Source organism: Chelon labrosus, assembly GCF_963514085.1.
Source record: "Chelon labrosus genome assembly, chromosome: 5".
NCBI lineage: Eukaryota > Metazoa > Chordata > Actinopteri > Mugiliformes > Mugilidae > Chelon > Chelon labrosus.
Genome location: NC_140341.1, coordinates 18,782,628 through 18,794,588, shown reverse-complemented (window position 1 = coordinate 18,794,588; position 11,961 = coordinate 18,782,628). Strand labels below are relative to the sequence as shown.

General features: G+C 41.6%; 1 protein-coding gene across 1 annotated transcript; it reads right to left on the bottom strand.

Moving 5' to 3' along the window:
* Window positions 1-2,012: 2,012 nt before the first annotated feature.
* Window positions 2,013-6,589, bottom strand: nr4a2a (nuclear receptor subfamily 4, group A, member 2a). The gene is made up of 6 exons (XM_084544104.1): window positions 5,598-6,589; window positions 5,033-5,162; window positions 4,685-4,848; window positions 4,141-4,343; window positions 3,795-3,973; window positions 2,013-3,663 (listed from the first exon to the last, which is right to left on the bottom strand). The coding sequence occupies exons 1-6, from the start codon at window positions 6,465-6,467 to the stop codon at window positions 3,407-3,409; spliced, it is 1,803 nt and encodes a 600-aa protein (XP_084400230.1). The 5' UTR covers window positions 6,468-6,589; the 3' UTR covers window positions 2,013-3,406.
* Between the last annotated feature and the right edge of the window lie 5,372 nt (window positions 6,590-11,961).

Below are 11,961 nucleotides of genomic sequence, written 5' to 3'. Positions count from 1 at the left end.
TCAGTTACGGTATCAAAGGGTCACCAGACTAAACACCCCCACGCCTTAGCTACAACACTTTTAATCCGCTACATGTGCGTCTGTCATATTGCATCACAGAGCTGGACGTAAATGCGGCTGTGCATGCAACACAATCCACCATCGTCACAGCGTGCACATGTGCGTGGTGCTGCTGTGAGAGTGAATCCTGAGAAGCAGAGACTCGGTTTTATAATTCGAAGCCTTTCTCGCTTTGTGTGCAAGCACTTAGCAGCAGATACGCAGGCTGTGTTCTCAGCAGACGGCCAACTTCACCTGCTGCCTGTGGTCGTTGTTCCCTGTGCACGGGCTGAAGACAACTTGGAAATGATTCCTGTTTCTTCATTTCTTCTAGACCAGCTTACGCTGACACCATCAACCTTCCACTGATGTCAAGAGTGGGGAGGGAATTAGGCATTTAATGAATTTAGACTCAAAGTCCTCCATAATCATGCACAAACACTGACAGAAGTATTAGCTACATGTGTCACGTTTTATTGTATTGAGATAGACATGTTTAAAACCTAACTGTACTTAGAGTCAATAGAGGAAACTTGTGACATTGTAATGTACCCTTTCAGCAGATCTGCTAAATGTCAGCAAACTGGTTCTGAACGTGATCCCAATTTGCCTTGGAATTAGCACTTTACAGTGACGATCTAATTATTTAGACAATTTATTGCCTGCTGCTAATATCTCTCAAAATAAGCTGTTCCCTTCATCTTGATCATGTGATAAATGTGCAATCGCTGTGGATAAGTCCCAGACATGCCTCAGAGCCAGGCGTCACTTCTCTCTCCTGATAGACTAAAGGAAAGGCTTTGTGACAGCGGCCCTGCTTCACTTTGTTCAGGCCAATCACGGCCGCTTTAAGTGACTTTTATTTCGGCTTTTTGCACTCCACAATATGCAGATGTGATGCGCAGGGAAGAGGTTTAAACCGCTGCGTAATAGTAATCAGTATATGGGATTAAAGGATACACATTATCAGATTTTACCTGTGTAATATAATGGTCGGCAAAGTGGAACGAGAACCAGAACTGGATTCCCAGAGGGATTGTGGGAGGTTGCCGGGTACAATTCATCTAATAAAACAAACTAGGTTACTTTGCGTTTTCATCAAAGGTTTGCAGCCTACAACTGTACAAAAAAAGAAAGAAAGGGTTCATGTTTGTGCATCATGTCTTCTTTGTTCAGTATAATTTCATGATTTCTCAGTCAGCTGGAGCGCCGTGACGCACGATAGAAAAGCTCTCTACCTGTGCGCAACCAGGTTTCACATTTCACAAAGCAGCGTTACAGCAGCTCGCCGAATGTATTCCCTTCTTGGTGGTAATGCTAAATTGAACGCAGTCGGTGTTTTATTGCCGGAAAACTTGCTGACTTTAAAATAGTTCTGGCTCTGATGTGACTTGTCGGTAGGTTAAAACAGGTTAACTATGTCATTTTAAATACTAAAGGAGACGTTAAATGAAGCGATTTCAAAAAAAAAGAAAAAAAACGTGTGTACAAACTGAAGTAATATAAAGGTTAGACACTAAGTTCTTAATTGTTCGACTAGTCGACATTAAGACTTGAAGTCTTGTTTTCATCGATGTTCGCATTTGTAAAGAACATCCAGAGAGAGAAACTGAATTACAAAAGCCATGTTCCTTTATACAGGTTCCAGAAAATATGTAAAATTAAGACTCTTATATTTAACTGTTGCTTTTTCTCAGAGTGACATTAGAAAATGAAATCTTTATTTTTTTTCTTTCAGACCGAGATGCACTAATAAAACATCATGGAAGCCTAAGAAAAATATTTTCGCATGCTGCATTTACCAGATTTACCAGCAATTTTGAAGAGTGAAATATTCAGTCGAAATAGGCGTAAATAAAACGGTTGGATTTGTCAAATTATAAATATTTGCATTTATAAAACAGTATAAATTTGTCTAAAGCTAAACTTATTTAATTTAAAAATAAAACCAATGTCAATTTTTAAATGTAATAACTGGCTTCAGACATTTTCAACTAAATAGCTCTGCATTATTTCACATTTTAAAATAAGACGAAATGCTATTAGTGTTATTAAAACGCGTGTTTTGCGCAAACAGGCCTGAGCGCTGATCAGAATACCTGGGGGAAATTCAGTGAAGAAGTCTAAATGGGAAAAAGACGCCCCTGTGCCAAAGTATCGCACGTCGATTATAAAGGTCTGAATTTGAAGAATAAATTAATTTCAGAGAAGGTTTTTAGCAAAAGAATTGTTTTAAAAGTTTTATTTGTAAACATTAAATATTTCTTTCTCTCTAAAGTTTTTGAATTCGGAACCAAACGCGTTACAGAAGTCGTAAGTACATCGTGACGCCAAAGGTGTATAGGCCTATATCACACACTCATGAACCTCTTCATAATAAGATGGATTTTTTTTTCCTTCATTTCCAATCGTGTTAAATCATAACTACCTAGACGTTTATAAGACATAAAACATAGACAACGTGCTCAGCATGAACGTGGATGGTTTGAAATCGTTTAAATTGCACCATGCTTAGTGTAGCTCTTGGCAATAGAAATAATAAATATATAGAAACGTTTATATTCAACAGCAACAATACTTACAGCACATACAAACAAGGAATGTCTGACAGTTTTACAAACACCATGGGTCCCTCATTTTCTATACAGATGAAATATTTTTCCACATATGCGTCATACATAAAAGGAGTGCCATAACTACGAATCTGTATCAAATCTAGCAGACTACATAGTGTCCGGTATATATTATATATAGACATCACCTCAGCAAGTGCCTATAAAAGAAAAGAAATAAAAAAACAACCTAGAACATGCGTTGTCTTTTCTGGATACGTTTGGGATCCTGTCAGAAACACATAGGCACAAGTCCAAAAAAGAAAATTAAATCTTTTCATTATAACAAACTTTGTACACATGTTATAAACCGATGCTTTGGAGGCATCACATAATCTATCATAATATACAGTGTCTGCGTGTGTGTGTTTATATATATATTTATATATATGGAATATATTACATCTTATACTGAATCAGTAGAGACGATGTTAAATAAACAGTAAGTGATTGCAAGACCAGGTTAACTTTGTTGACAATTTGTCCACTGGTGAGAAACTCCCAGCAATAATTCACTCGTTTGGCACTCACGAAGAGAGAGGAACAAAACAATTCAAGGAATTAAATGGCCTGCACAGCAATCAAACCGTCTGCCTCTTCCTCCTGTTACTTTTTCCCCCCCATGAATCCTTATAATCGTTATATGTTGTTCTATCAGCCTACGGAGCTTGCAAATATTCAGAAATAATAACGTTTAAAAAGTCTGACTCAAACAGTCTTTAGGAAGTTCTTTGAGGTTTCGCCATAGAGTGGACTCAGAAAGGTAGGGTGTCGAGGAAAAGTTTGTCAATTATTGCTGGCGGAGGGACTAGGTCTTCTAGCTTTAGGTAAAAGATACGCTGCAGACCTTGGGTACATAGTGTGCGCAGTTCGGGGAGCTTTCCCAAGAGTTTTGACAAGTAGTTGGGACGATTCAAACCGCCGCCATTGAACGTCACTTGATCTTTGAGGCAGTTGACTATCTTGTTTTGGAGGTCCTCGACTCTCTTAGGTTCCTTAAGCCCGTGTCGCTCTAAAGAATAAAAGACACAAAGAGAATACGGCACCGAGAATTAAGATCGTTTCCGTTACATTAACGCTTCTCTGGTTTACATGCGGTGAAAGGCAGGTGGAGCTTCTAAAGGCGCAGCCGCTTTTACGCACCTGTTACCATGGCCAGAGCTGCGATGCAGGAGAAAGCTGAGATGTCTATATTCATGCTCTGCAAGTTGGAAGAAAACTCCACGATGGAGTCTACCCACTCTCCAAATCCACGGACGCACTGTAGTCTGTGTAGCACCACTCCATTACAAAAAATAAGTTTTCCTTCCACCGGGTTGGACCTGCAATTAATAACAAAATGTCGTTAATTACGCTTCGCAATAAATGGGAATTTAAGAGCCTTCTAATTATTGGGCAGCTAATAAAGCCCAAAGCAACGAAGCTTGAAGGAGGGACTGATGATTAACTAAAGCCTAGATTGTTTTATTTAGCAATTACTCGGCCTCACCTGTACGCCAGCCGCAAGACAAAAAGCTCAAGGAAGGCGGACTCGAAGAGGAGATCTTGATCTTGCTTCGGTAGATCAGAAAAGCCAGGGATCTTCTCCGCCCAGCCCCGGATGATCTCCATGGAGCCCGTCAGGAGATCGTAGAACTGCTGGATGTGCTGAGTGTTGTCTCCAGTCATTTGGTAGTCAGGGTTTGCCTGGAACTGGAATTTAATTTAAACAGCGCCTTAATGAGGTCCTTTAAAATATATAATCCGTGAAATTGCAAATGGCCATTTCAAAGAGGGAGAGGGAGCCTTTTACTGTTAAATTCATGTCTTCCTTTTATTAAGTTCTGCAATTTATTTAAAATATGCCGCAGTGAGAGACCGACAAAGTTTGCAATTCAGCGAGGTATTATAGAAAACTTTCAGGGTGATGAACTGTTTGCAAACGCTGGACACAGAAAGGCCGTCAATCTTGTTCCGCTTTCTCTCAGAATATTTCTTCTCCCCCTTTTTAAATGTGCGTGTGTTTTGTGTTTGGGATTAATGTGTTAACTTACTCTGGAGTAGTCCAAAGCAGACATGGAGGGGTTGGAGTCCACATGGGCCCTAACGAGTGCGCTTATGAGGCTCACCGGCGGCGATGGTGGGGAGGGCTCCTGGGGACTTTTGGGTTTGGATGGTAAGCGTCCTCTTCGACCTTTCAGATTATCCGTTCGGACAACTGGGGTGGGAAAATATTTGACACATGTAATTAAATAAAATACACTCATGTTGTTGTGCGTAAATGCTTAACAATCAAATCAATTAACAATCCAGCGCTGTATTACGCACACGTTTTCCCGGCGTGTCCGTGTAAAAATATAAACCACAGCTCTAAATTAATTTAATGCCTGACCCAAACATACCTTCTCTCACCATTCCGACGACAAGGCACTTCTGGAAACGGCAGAACTGGCAACGATTTCTTCGGCGTTTGTCAACAGGACAGTTTTTATTTGCTAAACACACGTATTTTGCATTTTTCTGAACGGTGCGCTGGAAAGAGAGAAAAACAACATATTGTCACTCTTTAGGCTTATTTCCAGTGCTCTATATTATGTATGATAAAGGACTGGGTTGCTGCACAACCATGAAAGATGAAAACGATATAATATCAGTCCCATCTCATGTCTGGAATTGTGCTGTATAAACCAGCATGAGGGAATAGACCATCAGCAAATACACATTCGGGGTTTTTCATATTTTGCTTTTTTCCTTTGAGGTCAGGTGTAAATAGGCATGGCTGTCATCTGGTATTTTTACGCGCGCACTAAACTAAAGTTCATTATATTTAGTATAGCTCGCAATGAAGATGTGATTCTATTAGTGCTGTTTAACATTTAACACATGGCGCAGCGAATAATAAGACACAATCTATCGTTCATGTAAAAACAGTAACACTCATTCACGGTCGCTGTCATGTCAGCCCACCTTGAAAAATCCTTTGCAGCCCTCGCAGGTTCTCACTCCATAATGCTGGCAGGCTGCGTTGTCCCCACATACCGCACACAGACCCTCGTTTGACGGAGATCCTCGGGACGGGGGCGATGGCACTTGGCTGTCCACCAGCTGGTGCCCGTGACTAAGCTGCAGGGAGTGAGGGAAGGCCAGGCCAGCCTGTTTCCTGATGGCGCTGGGCACCGCGAAGCTCTGACCGTCCAGGCCGCGGTGCGCGCCGGGGTTGTCGTGGTTCATGGAGACGTGCAGCGGCCCGTCGAACCGCATCTGACAGCTGGAAACGGGAGTGCCTGGCGGGGACTGCTTGAATGAGAAGAGCGAAAGCCTTGAGACCGGATTCTTGCGCTGGTCTATCATATGCGACGTGGCCGCGACATAGTTCTGGTGGAAACTGTGGAGGGAGCCAGGGTCCTCCCACATGTGATTAGGCTGAACCTGGAAGTTTGGTGTACTCGGGGCATGAGGCGAGGAGGGTTTGAAGTACATAGGCCCAGAGTGAGCCATCATCTCTTCCGACTGAGGTGGCAGGTGGCTCTGCTGATGGTAGTTGTGCATCTGGACGTCCTCTACTTTGATAGAGGACTGCTCTCCAGAATGGGGCATCTGATACAGACAGGGCGGTTTAACGTCGTAACCGGTGTTATAGTTGTCCATGAATGTACTGAAACTTGGGAGAGAAGTGGTAGCTGTGATTTCAGTGTTGGTCAAGTCCATACTAAACTTAACAAACTCAGGTGTTAGGAAGTCGCAGCTGTATTCTCCTGCGGTGTGGTAGCTGTAGCTCTGGGAAGCAGGACTAGCTCCTTGAGGTGATGATCCATACTGAGCCTGAACGCAGGGCATGGCTGGAAACCAAAAACAGGATTTCTCAAATTAATGTTTGAAATGTGGCAAAAAGTTTTAACGTTTCAGTGTAAAATCACAAGAAACTGACTACAAAGAAAAGCTTTATTAACAGTGCATCACATTAGTCGGTATTTTCAGAATAAAATGAAACAAAAGCACATCTGTGTTTTCCACAACCTACCTCAAGTCTTCTGACAGTTTTCCGGTGACACTTGAAATGGGTAATGTCAGGAGTTGTATGGTTGTCAGGATTGAAGAAAGCGACTCTGTTCTGGATCTTCCCCTAATAAAACACACACGTTTGGTATTTACGAGATTATTAAAATAAAACAATATTTAAAAATGACCACAGGATCTTACATTTAGCTATAAACAACTTGCACAACTGCACGCAAATAACGAGCATTTCTAATTATATAAAGCGTTTTGGAAATTTTTTCTAAAAGGTTTTTTTCTTTTTTCTTTTTTTTTTTTGGATGTCGACAAAATAAGTGCATAGGTTATTGAAATTTAACTGCAGTAGTTTTGACGTTTTAAAGTGTGTTGTTCGGCATGAACAGACCAACTTTGCGCACTTGACTCTACTGACAACTCTCTGGAAAGAAGAGCAATCTGAAAATTCTCATTAAATGTCAGTCTCACCCACAGATCAGAAAACAACGAGTCACACTCCTATTCTGTGTGCTTTCAGTCTAACAATGGAAAATTATTAAAATAAAATAAAATCTGGTTTGGAGATGGCGATTCGAGTCAAGCGCAGTCACATATTACATTGCAAAGAAAGAGATTTTGTAAATCTTACCTCTTTCACATCAGGATCGTGGCTTTCAGTCCATGCGATAAGCATGTAGGTGGTATTCATCAATTTTGGTAAAAGCTCCAAATCATGAGCGTCGGTAGCGACAGTGCCAAGCAGGCGAACCGAGTGACTCCGCACACTGACAGCGAAACGAGCTTCGACTATCCAGTCTGGCCAATGTGGCTTTGTTTATGTGAGCTCTGGATACCATGGCCCACGTGTTTCACAGCGCGACGTCATCGGCGTCGACTCCGACGCGGACCAATCGGCACGGGAACTTTCCCAAGCCCCAATTTTTCTGGTGAGTATGTTTGTCTTGTGGTATGTGTTCTGTGTTTCTTCCCACATGGACATTAGCAGAGATGTAGTGGAGGGTAAACCCACCTAAACTCAGTTCAGACACCTTGGTGTTTGCACAGGACTTACGTCATGCTTGTTTTAGGCTGACATTGATGTTTGTGATATGGTTTCAATGTATCTGCAAAGTAAATGATGCATGTTTGAGATGGCATGGTAGTCTGGTCATAGTGTAATCACTGGCCAAGGAGTAACCACTTAAGTTTTTGCCTCTGCATCAACATTTACTTCCATGCATTTCTCTAATACAATAGACTTGCAACACACAAATATGTTATTCTTTTCAACCTTACTGTTTTTTGAACATGCAATTTAAAATAAGGCATTCACACGTGCAGCTTATAAGTATATATATAAAGTAGTACTGAGTTAATTTGTTGCCTGATTGTCCTTACTTTATTATAAAACTGGCACATCTAAGCAGTTATGTCACAATGAGGCTGCTACACTAGGCCTAATGAAGCAGGGGTCAATATTATTCTTTGTTATCTTCTGACAGGAATTCTGTATTTCAATTGTGTTCCAAATTTAGACCTCAGATGGGGTGGGGTCTGGGAGGTGGGCTGCCTATTCATAGCGCTGCTAGTGTATGTGCGCTGCAGGAGGAGGAAGGGGGGGATAATTAGCGGGCCTGTAGCCAGTTGTCATGTGGGACCCAATTTGGTCCCCAGAGAGGGAAACGTGATAGGAGCGGGCAGAATGGAGAGTGACGCAGAAAACGCTCAAGTTTGACGCAGTGGCCAAAATAATCTCCTGGCCTTATTGTTCTGCAGCGATGGAATAACTGATCTCAGTGTAATCTTACACTAACACCTTGTAGCCAATCGAGCTGGCCTAAATCTTTCTAGATGAGTATTGGCTTGTGCAGCAAGCCCAGGAGAGAAGCGAGTAGAAAGTGTAGAGACGTGGGCCCCTCATCACACAGCCAGGCTCCATCATATGTTATTTCTGGTGGACCGGTGCGTTATTATACGAACCGCAGAACAGCCATCAGTCTCAGAGCACTTTTACGCACTGCACTGTACTCAATGCACACGAGAACAGAGTGTGCAAGAAGGGGGGGAAGAAAACTGTATTTCATGGTTACACTCACCTCTAGAGGACACTATTGTTCACTGGCCATACATCACACAGCTCCTGTTTCTTATAATTAACCCTTTTAATTAGCCTAACCCCATTAGGGCTGTGTGGCCACGCCCAGTCGTTTTCTGATGGGATATATGCCGGGATCACTAAATAGAAATTCCCCACACTGCACTGTGGATTTTCAGAAGCACAGTGGATTCTGCTTATTAACCTTCTCCTACTTTGTCAGCATCTGAATTAAACTTTCGCTGCTGACATCCGATGATCATACACAGGAACAGAATGTGACCCACGTCTGTTTAGTCTAAAACCGCTGATGACAGGACGCTCAGTGTTCGTGCTATGTGTATCCTGGTATCCATTTAGAATTAAAATGAAAACATAATTAGCGGTTTAATTGGCCATTTTACCGAAGAATAATTAACTTCCCATTTATATGCGCAATTAATTGGCAGTCATTTGAAAGTGAGGAGTTGGTTTTACGCGCACAGAAGTTGTTTCTTGAGATTCTATTTTTTAAACACTGTCCGGAGAAAATGTGCAGTCGCAATGTGTTGGCCTGCAAACGCAAAGAGAAAGAGACGTGCATCTTCTTCACTGGCTTAAAGACCGTCAGACTCCTCACTTATTAATTTCTCTCCGGGTGCAACCCGAAAATCTCCAGGAGACGCCTTTTATTGGTGGATAAGACACTATCCTCATCTCAAGGTCAAAGGATGCTTATGGATCTCAGTTACAGTCAGACCGGCGGCTGTCTGCTCCCTGAGGGCTCGACCCAGAGTGAGAGCAGGAGAATGAACAGTGATCACCGCTTCATTCGCTGGTGTCCGTCATCAACCAGCTATGTGGCTCCACGTGTGTGGCTGTCAACAGCAACTGCGCCTTGCGCAAAAGAAACTTCGGAGTGCAAACAGTTCTCACTAAAACGCAGCGCTGGTCTAAGTAAGTTGCTCTTCATCCTCCAGTTTGCAAGTGGTCTTCATACTGTGGGCTTCCATCAGCACTATTTAGCCTTTAGTCCACATGAAATGGTCCGTTTTGTTTTTCTGTTCCCTGTGGAGATCTAACCATGATATAAAATATATAATTACACTAGAGGTGCAGATGTACTATATAATTACCACAGCTGCATTTAGCACATCCTAACTTCAAGAAGTTCCACTATTCACTGGCATATTGTGTGTGGCCCATTTAAGTTTCAACCTCGCGGTTTCATTGATTTATCAGATGCTAGTAGTGAAAAGTATGGGCTACTCTTCTAACTACCCATTTCTGAGTTTTTAATGATTATTGCAGTACAATTTTGACTTACTTCACCTGGGTATTTCTATATCCTATATAAGTTACTCTCCACTCCACATTAGGTGATGTATCGCAGAGTAAAACATTCTACTTTGCATAGTCAGCTCAAAATATTAAACGATTTGTTCAAGTTTAAACAGCAAACAGTATAAAAAGATGTTAACATGAATGCAACAGCCTTTTCTGCTGCAAAATTTAACACGGATCAGTCACAATAAACTGTTGATTAATTAAGATCAGTTGACTGAGCAAAACCATCTTTTTTTTGGCTTAGGAGTCTGAAAACTTCTTCCACTGTTGGCAAGCACAACACTTTAGCATAGCTGTACCCGACTGTAATAGGTGCCCTCCTTTTACATGATCTTTATAATGTTTGTAGATATTGCATGTCATTACATATAAAATATCAATAGTGTAAGAACATTGTTTCTAAAATGTAGAGGTGCATTCTGAGTTGCAGAAAATATTATATGAAGCATCAACAGAATTACATTTAAACACTAACCAATCCATATAATTAAGTGTTTTTCACCATATAGATATCAACTTTGCAAGTTCTTAATCAGTCATCTACTTATTGCTGCACGTACTGTTTGTCTGGATGTACATTTAATGAGGAAGAAGCTTCTCTGTTCTCCCCAATCTGTAGTCAAGGTAGTTTGCAAAACCTGCCGGTCACTTCCACAAACCTCGTTTCATCTCCAAGCATCGGCAGGTATCAAACTTTCTGAGAATTGGACAGCCCGACCCTGAAGGCATCCCTTTGCTCGGTGTCTTCTTTCCATTTCTAGATTCCCACTTTACAAGCTTAAATGTCTACTTAATATGCTTTAATGCCTGCTCTTTAGAGCCAGGGAGCACTTCATCACTTTTATACACCTTTATATAACACACTGTTAACTAGCAATGCCTTATGGAACAGCTTGTCTTGCAGCTGGAAGGCGCCTCCATGGCATGATGGAGGTACCTGTTCACCATTCACAATGAGACAGTAAAATGGGAAAAGAGGCCCGTGCATACTGCTGCTGTCTATATCAGTCAACGATGAATATTCATGAATCACAGTGTCATGACATGCTCTGTAATTGGCAGCAACATTAGTAATGACACTGCTGGTATCAAGTCCCTGCATATTCATGTGGTGGGGCAATATTTCCTCGTGGTGCTGTTTTTTTCTCTCCTCCTGGAAGTGAAAATGTATTCTGAAGCTGCAGGTGTCCCTGGTTCCACAATCAATTGCTGGCTGGATTGTGCCCCAGTGAAAATCAGACAAACCATTAGTTTCTTTGTCAATTTCTTTGATTAATAATATATCTGAATTATAAAAGGTTGAGAGGACTCTAAATAGTGTAAAGTGAATGTCTTTGTAATAGTTATGAATGTGGAGCTCAAGGACTCTTATACACCGTATCAGTGACACTGGGCTTTTTAAAAGGTCATTGGTAAAATGCATTGATCATTGAACAAACCTAATTATTTTAGGAGACGGAGTAAACACACTTGTGCTCTCTGCTTTGTACAGTTTGCTTTCCATCCAAGAGAGTTTGATTAGATTTTTACCGTACACACGGACACTGAGGCTTAGTCGGCACAGTGTGGCAGATCTCCTTTTTGTAGTGGAATTTGCGGCGACTCCGTTTCGGCCCCTCTAAAGTGTCCTAGAATGGATAATGAGGGAATTGGATAAAGCTTTGCATAAGCTGCAAGGCTTTCTCCTCTAAGCAGCTGGAGGGGAGGATTTTTCTACTCATGGGTTCACCATCCAAACCCTGGTGTGAAGAGGCAGATGCAGACCTTCTTCTAGACCAGTAGAGGAGGCAGCACAAGTCATGTTTCCAGTGGTGGATGAGGTTTTCAGATAATTGTAAACGTGCCAGTACAATGTGAAAATAATCATTGCAAGTGTTAATCTTTCTCTCTCCGATATTATCTTTTGCAGTAAAATGT

Bases quoted from the DNA above. Each gene is read 5' to 3' on its own strand.
- nr4a2a (XM_084544104.1), bottom strand. From the start codon at position 6,467: ATGCCCTGCGTTCAGGCTCAGTATGGATCATCACCTCAAGGAGCTAGT. The intron at 5,163-5,597 runs GTGGGCTGACAT...CTCTCTTTCCAG, and splicing joins GCTGCAAAGGATTTTTCAAG to CGCACCGTTCAGAAAAATGC. The intron at 4,344-4,684 runs GTAAGTTAACAC...ATTAAATTCCAG, and splicing joins CTGCTTTGGACTACTCCAGA to TTCCAGGCAAACCCTGACTA.